Source organism: Equus przewalskii, chromosome 25 (assembly GCF_037783145.1).
Source record: "Equus przewalskii isolate Varuska chromosome 25, EquPr2, whole genome shotgun sequence".
NCBI classification, from domain to species: Eukaryota; Metazoa; Chordata; class Mammalia; order Perissodactyla; family Equidae; genus Equus; species Equus przewalskii.
Window position 1 is genome coordinate 35,659,671 of NC_091855.1, and position 16,474 is coordinate 35,676,144.

General features: G+C 40.3%; 1 protein-coding gene across 1 annotated transcript; it reads left to right on the forward strand.

Moving 5' to 3' along the window:
* Positions 1–1,905: 1,905 nt before the first annotated feature.
* On the forward strand, positions 1,906–14,305 carry LOC103557901 (uncharacterized). The gene is made up of 3 exons (XM_070593501.1): positions 1,906–2,086; positions 13,108–13,401; positions 13,976–14,305. The coding sequence occupies exons 1-3, from the start codon at positions 1,906–1,908 to the stop codon at positions 14,137–14,139; spliced, it is 639 nt and encodes a 212-aa protein (XP_070449602.1). The 3' UTR covers positions 14,140–14,305.
* Positions 14,306–16,474: the final 2,169 nt, after the last annotated feature.

A 16,474-nucleotide genomic window follows, 5' to 3' on the forward strand; every position in this document is an offset into this window, starting at 1 on the left:
TATTTTTGAAAAGAATGACATCTCAAGAAAAGCCTCAGGCAGGTCCTTCAGGAGGTATTCCAGAAGAGGCACTGTTATCATAGGAGATGACAGCTCCGTGCATGTTACTGACCCTGAAGACCTTCCAGTGGGACAGGATGTGGAGGTGGAAGACGGTGATAATGATGATCCTGACCCTGAGTAGGCCTGGACTCACGTGTGCATGTCTTAGTTTTCAACAAAAAAGTTTAAAAAGTAAAAAAGAATTAAAAATTTTAAAAATAGAAAAAAGTTAATAGAATAAGGACATAAAGAAAATATTTTTGTTCAGCTGTACAACGTGTTTTTGTTTTAAGCTAAGTGTTATTACAAAAGAGTCAAAAAGTTAAAAAATTGAAAAGTTTATAAAGTAAAAAAGTTACAGTAAGGTAAGGTCAATTTATTATTGAAGAAAGAAAAGTATTTTTTCAGTAAATTTAGTGTACCCTAAGTGTACAGTGTTTATAAGGTGTACAGTATGTATAGTAATGTCCTGGGCCTTCACAGTCACTCACCACTCACTCACAGACTCACCAAGAGCACCTGCCAGTCCTGCAAGCTCCATTCATGGTAAGTGCTGTGTTCAGGTGTACCATTTTTTATCTTTTATATCATATTTTTACTGCACCTTTTCTACGTTCAGATGTTTAGATACACAAATACCATTGTGTTACAATTGCCTACAGTATTCAATATAGTAACATGTTGTAAAGTTTGTAGCCTAGGAGCAATAGGCTATACCATCTAGCCCAGGTGTGTGGTGGTCTATACCATCTAGGTTTATATAAGTACACTCTATGATGTTTGCACAAGAACACAATTTCCTAATGACGCATTTCTCAGAATGTATGCCCATTGTTAAGTGAGCCATGAATGTATAACAGTTCTAAACTTGGAGCCTAAACCTGAAGGTAGCCAACTGAACAAACCATGGAGAGTCAAGTGAGACTTGTCTCAACAAGTGCACTTGCTCCCTGATTCTATGCAATTGAGTTTCTGTTTCCCCAGAGGAGTTTATCAATGTGTAATAGGTGATGTCCGCTATCACACCAATGCCTTCCTGCTCAAGTGGGGAATTGAGGGTTATGTGATTGTCTAAAACTACCTTAGTCAACAAGTGTAAGTGATTATTGTTGGGTTGCTACTATTTTTGGCTGTGGCATCGGCTAGCTCTCCTAATGTTAAGGAGAGATTTCTAATCATGTTTTCATTGGCATTTACTCCAATCTAGGGGAGAAAAGGCTCTCTCTACAAGGGTAAACCCAGAGTTATGTATGCTTCCTGGAAGTTTCCACTTAAGGGGGCCATGAAGGCAAAACAGAATAGTGAATATAGCAAGGGCACACTCAAACTGAAAGAATTAACTGAGCACATTGGACACACAGTTCAGGAATGAACATGAAGAATAGCTAGTGAAATCATCACAAAACAGCAAAACTCCAAAGACATTTAAAAACAGTACCGTAATCTCAAAGAGTCATTTGGAACTAAATGTGTTATCCAATAATACAGGCTGTAAGGTTGCAAATTCAGAGACCATGAATTTTGATAAAAATTCAAAGTCAGTTAATAGTTCAAATAAAAGACTTCTGTGAATTCTGAACTTTCTAAACGCTCAGGAAATTGACGTGTCTTGCAATTAAACTGCCCAGGATCCTGTGAGGAATGAGATTCTTGACGATAAGACATTCATCTTATACCTACATGTTCAGTTGTCAGAACTTTTAAAAAGAGTTTTCCCATGGTTTTGAAGCTGGGAACACACGTGAAGGTTCTGGCCCAACAAATAAATGATCAATCTCAAAAGTTAAAACTGGTGATAAAACCAGTTGTCACTCTAAAGACTCAATAGACCAAACACAAATTACAATATTAAGCTCATAACAAATGAAAGAATTATTTCCTGAACAGGACGATCAACCCTGTGAGGTAGCGACATTGACAGAATCTCAGAAGGCAAAAGCCTGTGACAAAGAAGAGGTTTTCCCTTTTTGCAAGGGTCTGGGAAATGTGAACAAGGGCATCTTCTTTCTACGAAAGAGAGAGAATAAGAAACAGCGAGAAAAAGGTATTCAGGCCTGGTCCTGAGGTCTTGGGAAAGCTGTCTGCCTCAGATATTGGCTACTTCTTTTCTTAGTCAATTTGACTTGGAGGTCTCCAGCATCTGTACAGGACCAGATGTCAGGTGGAGCCTCTATAGCTGTGAGATGTGTACCCAAGTTAGAGTTCCTGAAGTTTAACTGCCATCTAGGTAGTGAACAGTAAGAAAATTGGAAACGTTAGTTTGGAGAGTAATAGGCAGGCGTTTAAGGAAACTAGAAGAATTTGGGGTTTAGTCCAGCTTACAGGTATATAACAAAATCTTAAAGACAATTAATAGGACTAGAATTTAATATCTACAAAGGTGCAGACATAATTCCTCTCTCCACGATTATCCCCATTTTTATCAAAGATAAGCATAGTAAATATTTGAGTCTATGTGTATCTTTCTCAAATATGACATTCCAGTCAAAGCCACGGTAATATGGCCAATATTTCTGATGTGTCCCATCATAGGAGAACAGGTTCTCGTTGATTTACGCACATACACGTAAGGAATACTTAAGAGTTTCTGAATCCTGGAGGGATGAGGTAGGGAGAAAAAGATAAATGTTTTAACTCCTATTGTAAAGATACGTTATTCTCAAGAGAGAGCAGAAAAGAAGGTACTTTAAATCTAGTTCAGTGTGATGATCCTAAAGTTATCGAACACCTGCAATCTAGAATATTTGTCAGAATCTCTTCCATGAATTGCTCTTAAGATGAAACATTTTCATAAAAGCACCGGAGTAAAGCAATAACTGTTGATAATGACAAAAGACTGAAAAATAGCAATGTTTAAGGATCTGATGCAGGTTCAATATAACATAACTGACAAATAAATTTGGTCAATGACATATTTTTAAATTGTGACTGATAATATATCAGGACATATTGAAATTCTAGGAATTTTCATACAATCTTTAGAACATTTATTTTAATAATCTTCACCTATATAATATAACCTAAGAAGGTTTATCATCATTTATGTGACAGTGCTTCCGATATAATTTGATATATCAAATAAGCCTAATAACTCTCTTTTTATAAGAAAAGAGAACAAATCCTTTGAGACATCCCAGGGACCTTTGGGAAATTTCCAAAGTTGCTTTCAGGTCAAAAAGACTTTATTTAGAATGTGACTTTTTGGAATTTTGTCTAAACTATCAAAAGGTTTTAATAGGATTACAAAGGTCACTGTGAAACAATATTGAATTACTCACTTAATCAACTGACAATAGAAAATGTTAAATGCAAATACAGAAAGTTAAATAGTTGTAAAAAACCTTAGCTCCTTTTGATGTTGAGAAGATAACTTTTAGGAGATAAAAGAAAATTAAGTTCCAGTTTTCCATAAGTACACTATGGATATTAAAGGCAGTTTCCAAAACCCTTACAGTAATTTTATTTAATCTTATTCAGCTTGATTGTATATAGAATTTCTTTTAAAAGATTCCTGTTTCACAAATCTTCTCCAACTTTTCTTTTATATTCAGATTTGCCCTATCTTTTCCTTTCTTACTCTAGTAACCAGTTTATTTTAGGACAAAATTACTTTATTTTTTGTTAACAAAAATGTATCTTCATACCTCATACCTTCTCCCTACCCAAAAACACACAAAAAAAACACCATACATATTTTTGCAGATCACATGAGCCTGAAAACATTTCGGTTAGTTTCTATTACATTTCTGAGGACTTACGTTATCTGAACACTTAATTTTCTTTATGCCAATTAAATAGAGCTCTTTTTATGAATTAATTTTGGCAATACCATTTGAAGGCAGAGAAATATCACATATCTATAACATACACATATAACATACAGACAGACACAAAGATAGAGACTTCAAAAGAACAGTTGGATCCAAATTGTGTGTCTGGCAGATGGACTAAGTTAAGGTTACCTGTTCAGATGGCCAAAGACATTTTGTTGTTGGTGGTTGTTTTTTGTTTGTTTGTTTGCATGCTTCAAGGATCCGTTTAGCTGTCTTTTTGTAGCTACTTTGTCTTTTAAAAAATTGTTTGCCTCAGTTAATTTAGAAATTGTATTTTGTAGAGAGACAATTTTAGACGTCTGATAACATTTGGAAGCCTCAAAATACCAATCCAAATAGGTGTTCCATTCAGTTTTGACAATTTTAGAGCCTTGGCTGTCCAACTTACTTTTAAGAAAAGTATGTTAGGGGAGTTCAAAATTGCCCACTAATGGCCATTGGTGTTTCTAAATTCCTTTTGGTTAAATTGGTCCATTTAGTTAGAAACGGTCATGAGGATGGAGTGCAGTTTTTAAACATAAAAACGGCCAGGGTCCCTGAAGGAGGGGGTGCCCTTAAATATTTAGATGACGGGGATCCTATTTCTCAGAGGTTTTTCTTTAGAGCAAAGTAAAAATTCCTAAACAGGCTGTAGGCCAAATACCAGCATAGCTCCAATTAGAATAGCCCAGTTCCAGGAGGAATTGAACCAAAGACCAGCACAGTTCCAGTAGGAACAACCCTGTTCCAAAGGAATTGGACAAAAGGCTAGCACAGTTCTAATAGAAACAGCCTGATTCTGAAGAAGTCAAGCCGAAGCTGAATGGCTCAGTTCCCATAGGAACAGCCTAATCCTGAAGGAGTCAGCTGAAAGGCTAAAACAGCACAGTTCCAATAGGAACAGCCTGGGTCCAAAAGGAATTGGACCAAAGGCCAAACAAGTACTTACAGAAAGGATAAAAGCCTTTATACAGAAAGACAAAGCTTTTGTAAAATAGATCCTGAATAAAGCCTGGAGAGCTCAAGACACGAAAAGAGTGGAGCTCAAATCAGGAAGAAACTTACCCTCAAACTCCAGGGTTGGTGAGAAAGCACTGAGCTCAATGGGCTCAGTGTGTGGGTACTGATGCTTGTTTGTTCACCAGCTTTGAAGTTGTTGGTAGTCTTTTCTGGATCCTACTTCTGACACCAAATAATGTTAACCTAAAAAATAATACAGCTGTTATTTTACCAGCAAAATGGGTTTATTTGGGAATAGCAGAGAAATTGCAATTTGGGACAAGCAAGCTACAGCAAAGGCCATAGGCAAGTTCAAGAAGAAAAGGAAGGGAATTTATTTTATAGAGCAAAAAGGAGGAAATTGGGAGAGGTTATTTTAAACAAAAGTCTATTGGAGGAAAGCAAGAATTCAGGGTGGATGACAGGTTCTCATCTGCTTAGTTCCCGGGCTAGCCAATTTCCTCCAAGAGAAACAATATATATCTTTCCTGTAGAGGCCTGTAATTGATGGTTCTTTCCTGTTGACAATTCTTCTTGTTGGGGTCTGTAACTGACAATTCTTCCTGTAACTGACCTTGAGTAGTACTGTGTGGGAGCTCCCCCCTCCTACCTCCTGACTCCATTTTAAATGAGCTTTCCCTTTATTAATTTTCACACAAATTATTTTCCTAATAATACTAAGCTATTTGACTCTTATAGTCGTTCTCTGAAGGGAGTAGAGCAGCATTTTCTAGAGGCTGCATGACATGTAATATGACAACAGATTGAACACAAAAACAGATGAGAGAATCCAGGTGGCTTAATCTATTAAGCCTGACATTTAAGAGATTTAAAAATGTAAAACAATGCCACTATTCTCACTATTTAAAAAATATATATATATTTCATAAAAACATTATTTATGTTAGTATGTGATGTGTTTGTTACTGTTACTATAATTTTCTTTTTGGTGAGGAAGACTGGCTCTGGGGTAAAATCTGTTGCCAATCTTCCTCTTTTTGCTTGAGGAAGATTGTCTCTGAGCTAACATCTGTGCCAATATTCCTCTATTTTGTATGTGGGATGCTGCCACAGCATGGCCTAATGAACAGTGTGGAGGTATGTGCCTGGGATCCGAACCCATGAACCCTAGGCCACTGAAGTGGAGTGTGCGAACTTAACCACTATGTCACTGGATCGGCCCCTGTTACTGTTATTTATTTATTTTTTTTTAAAGATTTTATTTTTTCCTTTTTCTCCCCAAAGCCCCCCGGTACATAGTTGTGTATTCTTCGTTGTGGGTTCTTCTAGTTGTGGCATGTGGGACGCTGCCTCAGCGTGGTCTGATGAGCAGTGCCATGTCCGCGCCCAGGATTCGAACCAACGAAACACTGGGCCGCCTGCAGTGGAGCGCGCGAACTTAACCACTCGGCCACGGGGCCAGCCCCTGTTACTGTTATTTTTAAGTGAATTAATAAATATTTTAAACGTTTCTTACTTTTTATTTCTAATAGAGTAAGTATTATTAGTTATAACCTACATAAACAAAAGCTCCTTAGAGTCATCAGTAATCTTCAAGGCGGTCCTGAGATAAAAAAGTTCACAAACCACTAATGTAACTATGGGCAACTTGCTTGATTTTTCTGTGTCTCAATTTCTTTATCTGTAAATGGGGATAATATCAGCTCCTACCTCAGAAGTGTATGGGAGAGTAAGAGAGTTAATACTTGCAAAGTTCTTAGAGCAGTACCAGGCACAGAGTCAGTGCTTTAGAAGTGTTTAATAATAGCAATAATAATAACAACCACCACTACCACCACAATGTAGACGCGGGAGAGGTGGGTCCCAGAAAAGAAAGGATCACAGAATATGGTAGCTGTCAATAATACTGGAACCAAAAAAGAACCATTCAGAGAAAATTGTAGGAAAGTATCTAGGATTCCTAGACGAAGACAGATACTACACAAAAAGAAGTGCAAGGGTAGAAATTACCTCATTACCTGGGCTCTACAGCTCTTGATTTAGGCCATTCAGTAGTTCAAGTTCCTCTAACAAGATGACGGCTGATTCTAGGTCGCAGGGTTAGCAACTTTTCCTACGTGGCTCCTCTTTAGATCTACTTCGAGTGTTTGCTGTGCCCTAACCCACAATTTGCCCTCCCCTGTTGGTGACACATGAATAAGTATGATACCCATTGTGTGCCCCTCTACATGCCAAAGGCACATTTAATTCTCTCAGCATTCCTGAGATATAGGTGTTATTAACACAATTTCACAAGCAAGGAAACTAAGGCTGTGAGAGGATGCAAGTGGCCCAATGTGACAGAGTTAAAAAACAACAAAGCAAGGAATTGAACCTAGATTTGTTGCACTGAAAGTCCAACATCATTCTAATATTCCATCTGGTCTCCTGTCTAGAGAAAAAGAAAGTCTTTAATAAGAAAGAAAGTCTTTTATTTCACAAGTAGAGATATAAGGCTTATTTACACTGTTCCTCTTTTCTAAATATTTTCACTTAATGCCAAAAATTTCCCTGTAAGTACTGCTTTAGCTACATCCCACAAAGTCTGATGTGTTGTGTTGTAATCTTCATGCAGTTGAAAATATTTTCTAATTTTACTTGTGACTTCTTCTTTGACTTATGGGTTGCTTGATTTCTAATATTTGAGGATTTTCTTTCAGATACCTTTCTAGTTTTGATTTCTAATTTAATTCCATTGTTGTCAAAAGATATCCTGTGTAGGAGTTTAATCCTTTCAACTTATTGTGATTTGTTTCATCGCACAGAATATATTCTATCTTGGTAAATATTACATGTGCACTTGGAAAGAATGTGTGTTTGGGTATTGTTAAACGAAGTGTTCTAGAAATGTCTGTTACTCCAATATGATGGAGGTGTTCAAGTTTCCATATCCTTAATGATTTTTTGTCTGCTTTGTTTTGTCAATTATTCAGAGAAGAGTTTTGAATTCTCCAACTATAATTTTGGATTTGTCTATTTTTCCTTTTGGTTCTATCAGTTTTTTCTTTACCTATTTTCTTTCTTTCTTTTCTTTTTTTTAAGATTGGCCCTGCACTAACAACTATTGCCAATCTTTTTTTTTCTTCTCCCCGAAAGCCCCCCAATGTGTAGTCGTATATTTTAGTTGTAGGTCCTTCTAGTTCTGCTATATGGCCTATATATATACGTGTCAGCATGGCCTGATGAGCAGTGCTAGGTCCAGGCCCAGGATCCGAACAGGTGAAACCCTGGCTGCCAAGCGAAGCATGCAAACTTAACCACTTGGCCACGGGGCGAGCCCCTTCTTCAAGTATTTTGAAAATTTGTTATCAAGTGCATATACATTTTGGTATTTTTTGTCCTCTTATGAATTGATCCCTTAATCATTATGAAATGTCTCTCCTCCGCTAAGCTAATATTCCTTGCTCTGATTTTTACTTTGTCTGATAGTATAGCCACTCCAGCTTTCTGTAACTAGCATTTGCACAGTATATCTTTTTCTTTTAGCCTATCTATACCTTCATCTTTAAAGTGGGTTTCTTTTAGACAGTATATAGTTGCATATTTAATTTATTCATTTATTTATTTTTGAGGAAGATTAGCCCTGAGCTAACACCTGCTGCCAATCCTCCTCTTTTTTCCGAAGAAGACTGGCCCTGAGCTAACATCCGTGCCCATCTTCCTCTACTTTATATGTGGGACGCGGTACCACAGATGGCGTGCCAAGTGGTGCCTTGTCCGTATCCGGGATCCGAACCGGCCAACCCCGGGCCGCTGAAGTGGAATGTGTGAACTTAACCACTGTGCCACTGGGCCAGCCCCATAGTTGCATCATTAAAAAAAACTAATATGACAACTTCTGCCTTTTATTATTTACATTTATTTGCATTTAATATAAATGGTCTAAACATCTACAGTCATTGACCATGTGGTCCAGGCTCAGACATGTCAATTGAGACATATAATTTGTGACCCAAAAGCAATTTCAAAATTACAAGTTTTTTAATTGCAATTTTTCAGATATCCTAAAGTGGATACATAGACTACAACGATCCTCAAAATTCCCTTTCATTTTTCTTCTACTCTTCTCACGCAGTGCAACTCTTCACACTCCTTTCTCTTCAACTCTTTAAAAAACTGCTCCCAATAGTATCTTGGGTTCCTGTCCTCCCCTTCCCCTTTCCTCCTGATTCTGCATTACAAGAGTTCAAAGAGATAGTTCTGACACTCCTCTTCCCCCTATCTTGGAGGATGAGGGAAAGAAAGAAATTGAGTAGGCAAAACTAGAGTCCTCTTTGGCCCACAGAAGGAGAGAAACATCTGGGAACAATTGTACATTAATATCTGGCTGTGCTCTCTCGTGGTTAACCTCATGGCTGAAAAGAAATGACCAATGTTAAAATGTGCCATCATGCATTCAATTCCTCTCTTCACAATCCAGTGCCTCCCTTGCCTACGTTGTTAGCTTGTGCTGTGTGGGAGAGGGTATAATTCCTCTAGCATTTAATCCTCCACCCTCTCCAGACAGTGTCTTTAGTAGGGAAAGGAAAAGAGAGCACAGACGTGTGAGCATTCCTTCAACAAATATTTATGGGGTACTATCTACGTGTGAGGTGCTCTTTGGGGTGCTTCAGGGTGAGCGAGTCAGACAAGACTCTTGATCTTGCAGTGCCCACCTCCTAGTGAAGAAGACACACAATTACCAAATCAGATGTATAAGTTCAGATGGTGGTTATGGGCCACGAGGAAAAGAAAGCAATTGGCAGCAGAGCGACGGCTGCTTCTTGCAGGGTAGTCCAAGCACTGAATGATGTAGGGGAGTCAGTCATGGGAATGTCCAGGGCAGATTTCTTAGGCAAGGACGAGCACGTGAGACAGAACAAAGCTAGGTAGGTTCAAGACGCTGGCGTGCCTCAAGCATCATGAACAAAAGGGAGAGTGGAGACCAGGAGAAGAGGTTAAGGGGGTAGCCAGGCACATTCATGCACGACCTGATCCGTCAGGGTAGGATTCTAGAGCAGAGCTGTCCAAGGGGAATATAATGTGAACCTTGTGTGTAATTTTAAACTTTCTCATTACTGTGTTAAAAGAACTAAAAAGAAACAGGTACAATATTTATTGTGTATTATTTTTAACCAAATTTATCCAAAATTGTATCATTTCGATATGTAAGAAATATAAAAACTGTATTAATGAGATGTTTTACATTTTTCTTTCTTACTAAATGCAATGGACTGAATGTTTATGTTCTCCCTCTCCCCTCCAAATTCATATGTTGAAATCCTAACTCCCAGTGTGACGGTATGTGGAGGGAGGCCTATGGGAGGTGATTAGGTCATGAGCATGGAGTCCTCATGGATAGGATTAGTGCCTTCGTAAAAAGGGACCAGAGAGAGATCCCTTGCCCCTTCTGCCATGTGTGGACACAACGAGAAGGCAGCTGTCTATGAACTGGAAAGCAAGCTCTCACCAGACACCAAATCTGTGTTTTGATATTGGACTTCTCAGTCTCCAGAACTGTGAGAAATAAATGTTTGTTGCTTAAACTACCCAGTCTTTGCTACTTTGTTTTAGCAGCCTGAACAGACTAAGGCACTAAATCTTTGTGTTTTACACTTACAGTCACATTTCATTTTGGATGCTAAGTTTTCATCTGAAATACTCCATTTGCATTTAGATTTCATAAAGTTTATAGTTGAAAAAGTAGATTCAAATACCCCAGTTGTTCCCAATTTAAAAGTTTTCCAACAACTGAATCAAGTATCAGTTTTCAAATTAAATTTAAATAACATTAAAAATTCAGTTTGCAACATTTGAAGGGCTCAGAAGCGGCCTATGGCTGGTGGATATTATATTAGACAGCACATGAGGTTAGTGGGTGTCAATTACTGCAATAACCTCTTACCCCATATTTCTCCACAGAGCAGTCAGGGTGATCCTTGAAAAACGGAAATCAGATCACGTTGCCTCTACTTAGAGCCTCTAGTAGCTTCCCATGACATTTAGTAATCCCAGTGATTCAAGCGGGACATCCACTTTGAAGTAGATGAATGAGCTCACATGTTTACCAATCCCTCTTCCTGAAAACCCATTACAGTTACAGTAAAGAATTACAAGAGGAAATGAATCCATGAATGAAATAAGGGGTGGAGAAGCAGGGCTACATCAGCAAATCCAAGATTTTGGTGAATTTCTCTAAGACTGAAGGTAGATGAGATCTTATTGATGGGTAAAGCAGATAAGAAGGAGCCACAGCTCTCAGCACAGAAGAAACTGCAGTGGACAAGAGAGGATCTTTCTACAGCATCCCAGCCACTTAAAATGACATCTACAAAGAACTGGAGTGGGAGGAAAGGCACCAGTTCAAGGTAACTGATGGAAAACAGTCAGTGGAAAGGATATGTGGGTCAACTGCTCCTCTTCTCTTCCCCCAACCTTGTGTGTATTTTGGCAGTGTTTATCCTAGGCAGAGGCTAGAGAAATTCTTCTAAAGAAACTAAGTTATTTCCTGGGATGGCAGGAGTTGGGAAGTCTAATGTAGAATCCTACTCACTTTGGCATAGGGGTGAGGGAGGATGTCTTCCTGCCTGGCAGCTGACATACTCAGCTTGCACACAAAGATCATGTAATCAGCATTTTCATTCTGGGGAGAGATTGGTAATAGAAAAGAACTCAAGTAATTCACCTGGCTCTTCAGATTCATAAACATGAAAGGACAACCAAGGGTCATAAGATAGTTGAGCAAAACCAGCAGGGCCCAAATGAATAAACAGAATTCACCCTAGAAGAAACAGAAATAGTTCAGGGACCAGAAGAGAACTATTCAAAATGTTCAAATTAATATGCTCAGAGAAACTTGAGGTGACAGTGCATCTATAAAATATGAATAGGCAACTCTAAAAAAACCCCCAAAATAATTAATAAGTGTTAGAAATATAATTCTAAAGTGAAAGAGTCAATAGAAGGGCTAGAAAAAAAGTCAAGGGTATCTTCCAGAATGTCGAACAAGGAGACAAAAAGAGAAAAGTTGAAATACAAAGAAGACCCACCAAGAAGGGCCAACACCCATCTAACAGGAGTTTCAGATTGAGAATAGAGGAAATAGAAGAAAATAAACAACAGAAGTAGATCTCCCAGAGCTAAAGAAAGATCCAAGTATTCAAATTGAAAGGTCTCACCCATTGTCAATCAGTGTGAATGAAGAAAGACCCACATCTAGCCATATCTTGGAGAAACTTCACAAGCTCAAAGACAAAAAGAAACCCTTAAAAGATTTCAAAAATAAAAACATGGAAGGTACATCAAGAGATGAGAATTATATTATCATGCTTCTTATCAGTTATACTAGTTGCTAGAAAGAGGAAATAATGCCTTTAAGTTTTCTGAGGGACAATGATTTTGAGGCAGAGTTCCATAGCTAGCCAAATGAGCATTTAAATAGGGAGCAAAATAGATTTTTTGACTTCCAAGGGCTGAGGAATCTATCATTCATAGATCCTTTCTGAATGACTTGCTTAAAGATGTATTATAGCAGAATGAAATAAGATTCTAAGAAAGAAGAAAATACCAGTTTGCAGAAACAGGGAAATCAAAGGAAATTCTAGAATGCTGGCTGTATAATAGGCCTAAAAAGAAAATATTGTGTAGAAACTGGATCATTTTCAAAGAGTAGATAAAGGTTTCTTATAGTATTACATTTAAAAATCACAATATAGTCCATTTTTCCCTTCAAGAACTGCAAGTTTAGTGACATAATTACATCATCTTCTCTGTTGGGTTCAAATGCTCTATTTGATTCTGCCATGAACATTTTTTATATCCTCAGCACACTACAGATACTCGTTCTTGGTTTTCAACGTTGGGAGTTAATGTATTGACACTGTAAGTAAGATTTAATCAACATTAGAGAACAAAGCATAAATGTTATAAATTCTGCCAATGAGAAGTAACGGCACGTTGAAAGGTATAAGTGGGGAGGAAAGAAAGATAAAGGGAAGCGAATGGGTACTGCGTCCCTCACGTGTCACAGCAAAAAATTGAGATACTGCGCGTGGTGTTTGGAAGCTGGGTAGGGCAGGCAGGTGAGAAGGCAGTTTGGGAGGAGTAGGAAGCCGAATCTAGCAGCAGAGGCATGACGGGTACCATATTTGGACCAGGATGAGACAGAAAACGCCGGAGGCCCAGCAACGTATACGAACGAGCTTAGACCTGAGGAGAGTGCGTTGAGCGGAAGGGGCGGGGCAGGGGCGGAGCATAGCAGGGCAGTGAGCGGAAGGGGCGGGGCTAAGCCGGCGTGGGCGGGGACAGGGCAAGTGGGAACTGTCCGTGGCCCAGGGCACCTGCGCAGATCGGCCACGTCAGTCTTGGAGCTCATCCCGTCAGGGCTTACCTAGCGCGTGCCATACCGTCCGCTCGGTCTCGCCTCGACGAACGCGCCATGTCTCGCCTGCCCGGTCTCTGCCTGCTCCTCCTCCTCCGCCGCCGCCGCGTGATCCCGCTTGGCCTGCAGCTCGGCCGCCGCCTGGGCCACTCGGAGCCCCGTGGCCGCCAAGAGCCCGCGTCGCCCGTGGTGAGTTGGGGCGCACCCGCCATGGCGCCCGGACGGGACGGGGCGGGTGGGAGCGTGTGGCCGAGGTGGGGGCGCCCCGACGGGCGGGGAGGCGGTCGGCTGGGGCCCTCGCTCACGTGGGAGGCTCCCGCCGTCTGAGGGGCTCGGAGGCCGCTGTGGGGAACCGAGCGCCCGTGGCGGGGCCCGAGGGGCAGGCCTGCGTGCGGCCGCGTGTCGGGCGCGGAGTCCGAGGGGCGGAGCCGGCGTTGGCCGCAGAGCCTCTGCCGCCCTCCAACGCCCTCTTGGTCGCCGAGACTTAGCGTGTTCCCTAAAATGGTGGGAATCCTGGGCAGCGTCTAGGTTCCAGCGTTCGGAGGTCGGAACTGGGGAACCGTTAGAGAAAAAATGAGTTTTTTCCACAAATTTTAAGTTGGGTCGTCGAGGAATGGAATGCCTGCTTTTTAGGTTTCGTCAGGCCCCCGTTTCTAGGACAACAGCCAAATTCCTCAAAACGGTTCAGGCGGTCCTGTTGGGCACTGAGTGGCTGGCCCGGGAAGCCGTCCCCATTGACAGCACTTTGCATCTTCTGTTCCAGGAAATGGGCGTCGGGCTCGTGGTCTTTTTTACCGCCTTCTTAACGCCGTGTGGCTATGTGCTGAGCAGCCTGAAGCAGTTCAGAAGGCAGTAGACGGAAGAGCGTGTGCAGCCCCAGCTGGCGTCCAGCGCGCTTTCAGACAAGGCCGCGGCTTCCATAAATGAGAAGGCGCTTAGCTGGGTTGGTGATGCAGCCATTGTGGGTATTCGCTTTCATAACCGGATGTTTATGGGAAACGTTTTGCACTGTTTTAATCCTGTGCATTCTATAAAGATGCCTTGTATAGTCATTGAAAACTATTAAATAAAATGGAAACGTTCATGCTTGGTATTAGATGTGATCACAGATTGTTTTCTGAACATCCTTAGAGCTGATGGAAATTTACTCGTGAAAAATGCAATAATGAGAACTGCTGGGAAGGGTCAGACGTAGTGACTGGGATGGTGCCGTCAAGGGTTATATTATGGGAGCGAATGCACGTCTCCAGTGACATCATCGAAAGACCGGATATGTAGCAGCAAGGCAGCATAAGTTCAGTTAAATGGTTCTTCCCACCATTTTTGTGTCCCATTGGTACTGCCACTTACAGTAGTGAGGTCCAGGCACTGATTTTCACTGTGAAATGAACTTTTTATTAATTTGAGAAATATAACTTTTAATTAATTTGTCTTAAAACGCTTCTTTAAATTTCTACGTTCCAGGATTTAGTAAGTACCTGTGTACTTTATTAATATCTCTCTTAATTTATTGATTCTATTAGTCTCTCCATGTCATCTTTCAAGTTTGAAGAGTCGTGTTCAGCTGTTGGGATTTTAGCTCGCTCTGCTGACTGGGCTGACTGGCCGGTGTAGTGCAACTTTGAGCTTCGATTTCCTTCTCTCTGTGACGGGAACTTAAAATTTTCATCTTGAAGGGATGTTATGGGGGAATAAAACATTGAACAAAGATAAAACACTTCCTAGCATGGTGCCTTAGACAGAGTAATCAATAAATAGGAGTTATTGTTAAGAGAAGGTATGTTTACTAATAGTCGTTTATTCAGCAAGGAGTGCATTCCTGTGATGTGGCAGATAGTGTCCAAGGCCAGTAAGCCAGAAATGGATCCCTGCCTCTTGTAGGGCTTGGAGAACTTGCATTCTCATTGCTTTACTATTCTTATCTTTCCATTTTGAAATTTATATTGGTGTATTAGGGTTCTCCAGAGAAACTGAACCAATAGCATGCGTGTACGTGTGTGTGTATGCAGTCATGCCTCACATAACGACGGGACACGTCCTGAGAAATGTGTTCTTAGGTGATTTCATCATTGCGTGCACATCACGCAGTCCAGTTACACAAACCTAGATGGTGTAGCCTGCTACACGCTACACATGTGGTACTAGTCTTATGAGACCACTGTGGTATATGCGGTCCATCATTGATCAGACATGATTATGTGGCTCATGACTGTATAGAGAGAAAGAGAGGGAGAAAAACTGACTGATTTTGAGCAATTGGCTCACACAATTGTGGAGGCTGGCAAGTCCAAAATCTGCAGGGTAGACCAGCAGGCTTGGAGAGTAGGGAAAGAGTTGCAGTTTGAGTCTGAAGTCAGTATTCTAGCAGAATTTAACTTCCTCAGGGGGAGTCAGTATTTTTCTTAAGGCCTTCAACTGATTGGATGTGGCCCACCCACGTTATAGAGGGCAGTCTACCTTACTCAAAGTCTCCTAATTTAAATGTTAATCCTATCCGGAAAATACCTTCACAGAAACATCTGGAGTAGTATTTGGCAAAATATCTGGGTACTGTGGCTTAGCCAAGTTGACACAAAATTAACTATCACAATTGGATAAAATAATTTTTCAGAGGGAAACCATGAAAAGCGTTTGTGATACTCCTAAAATTTAAAGGTATGAGTAGAGTGGCTAATTGAAATCTTACTAATTTGTTCGATCTACTTTCTCTGTTCACTAGTGGCAAACCTGTTCTTAGGCTCTTTAAAGAACTCTGGCCCATCAGGACACAGACTCAATCTTCTGGTTTCTTGTATTCACCAAGACCACATTCCTGCTGCCCATTTGGAACTTAGTTTTTTCTTCTCTGACTCTGATGACTTTGTGTTTAAGCTTCTGATGTCTGCCTCCCTGTGTTCCAACTAATGACAAAAGACTGGTTTACTTTTGTCCTGGCTGGGGAAAAATACTGATCTCTAGGAATCTTTTCCATAGAACTTTAGCACTTAATTTTCGGAACCATTTATTTGACACTCTTATTTATTGAGTATTCTCATGGAATAATGCTATGTGTTGGGAAATGATAACTTATTTTCCTGGATGAACCCTTTTGCCCTGTCTTGTTACTTAATTTTACACGCATAAAGGTGTCACATTCGAGGTATAGTTGATTTGTGTTATTTGGGGTAGTTATGTTCTATAAAGTCACTGTGAACACTGAATTAGTGAATGTTAAAATATTGCTCTTAGAGCAAATACAGGGTTAGGTTCCTGTGAGCCTCTA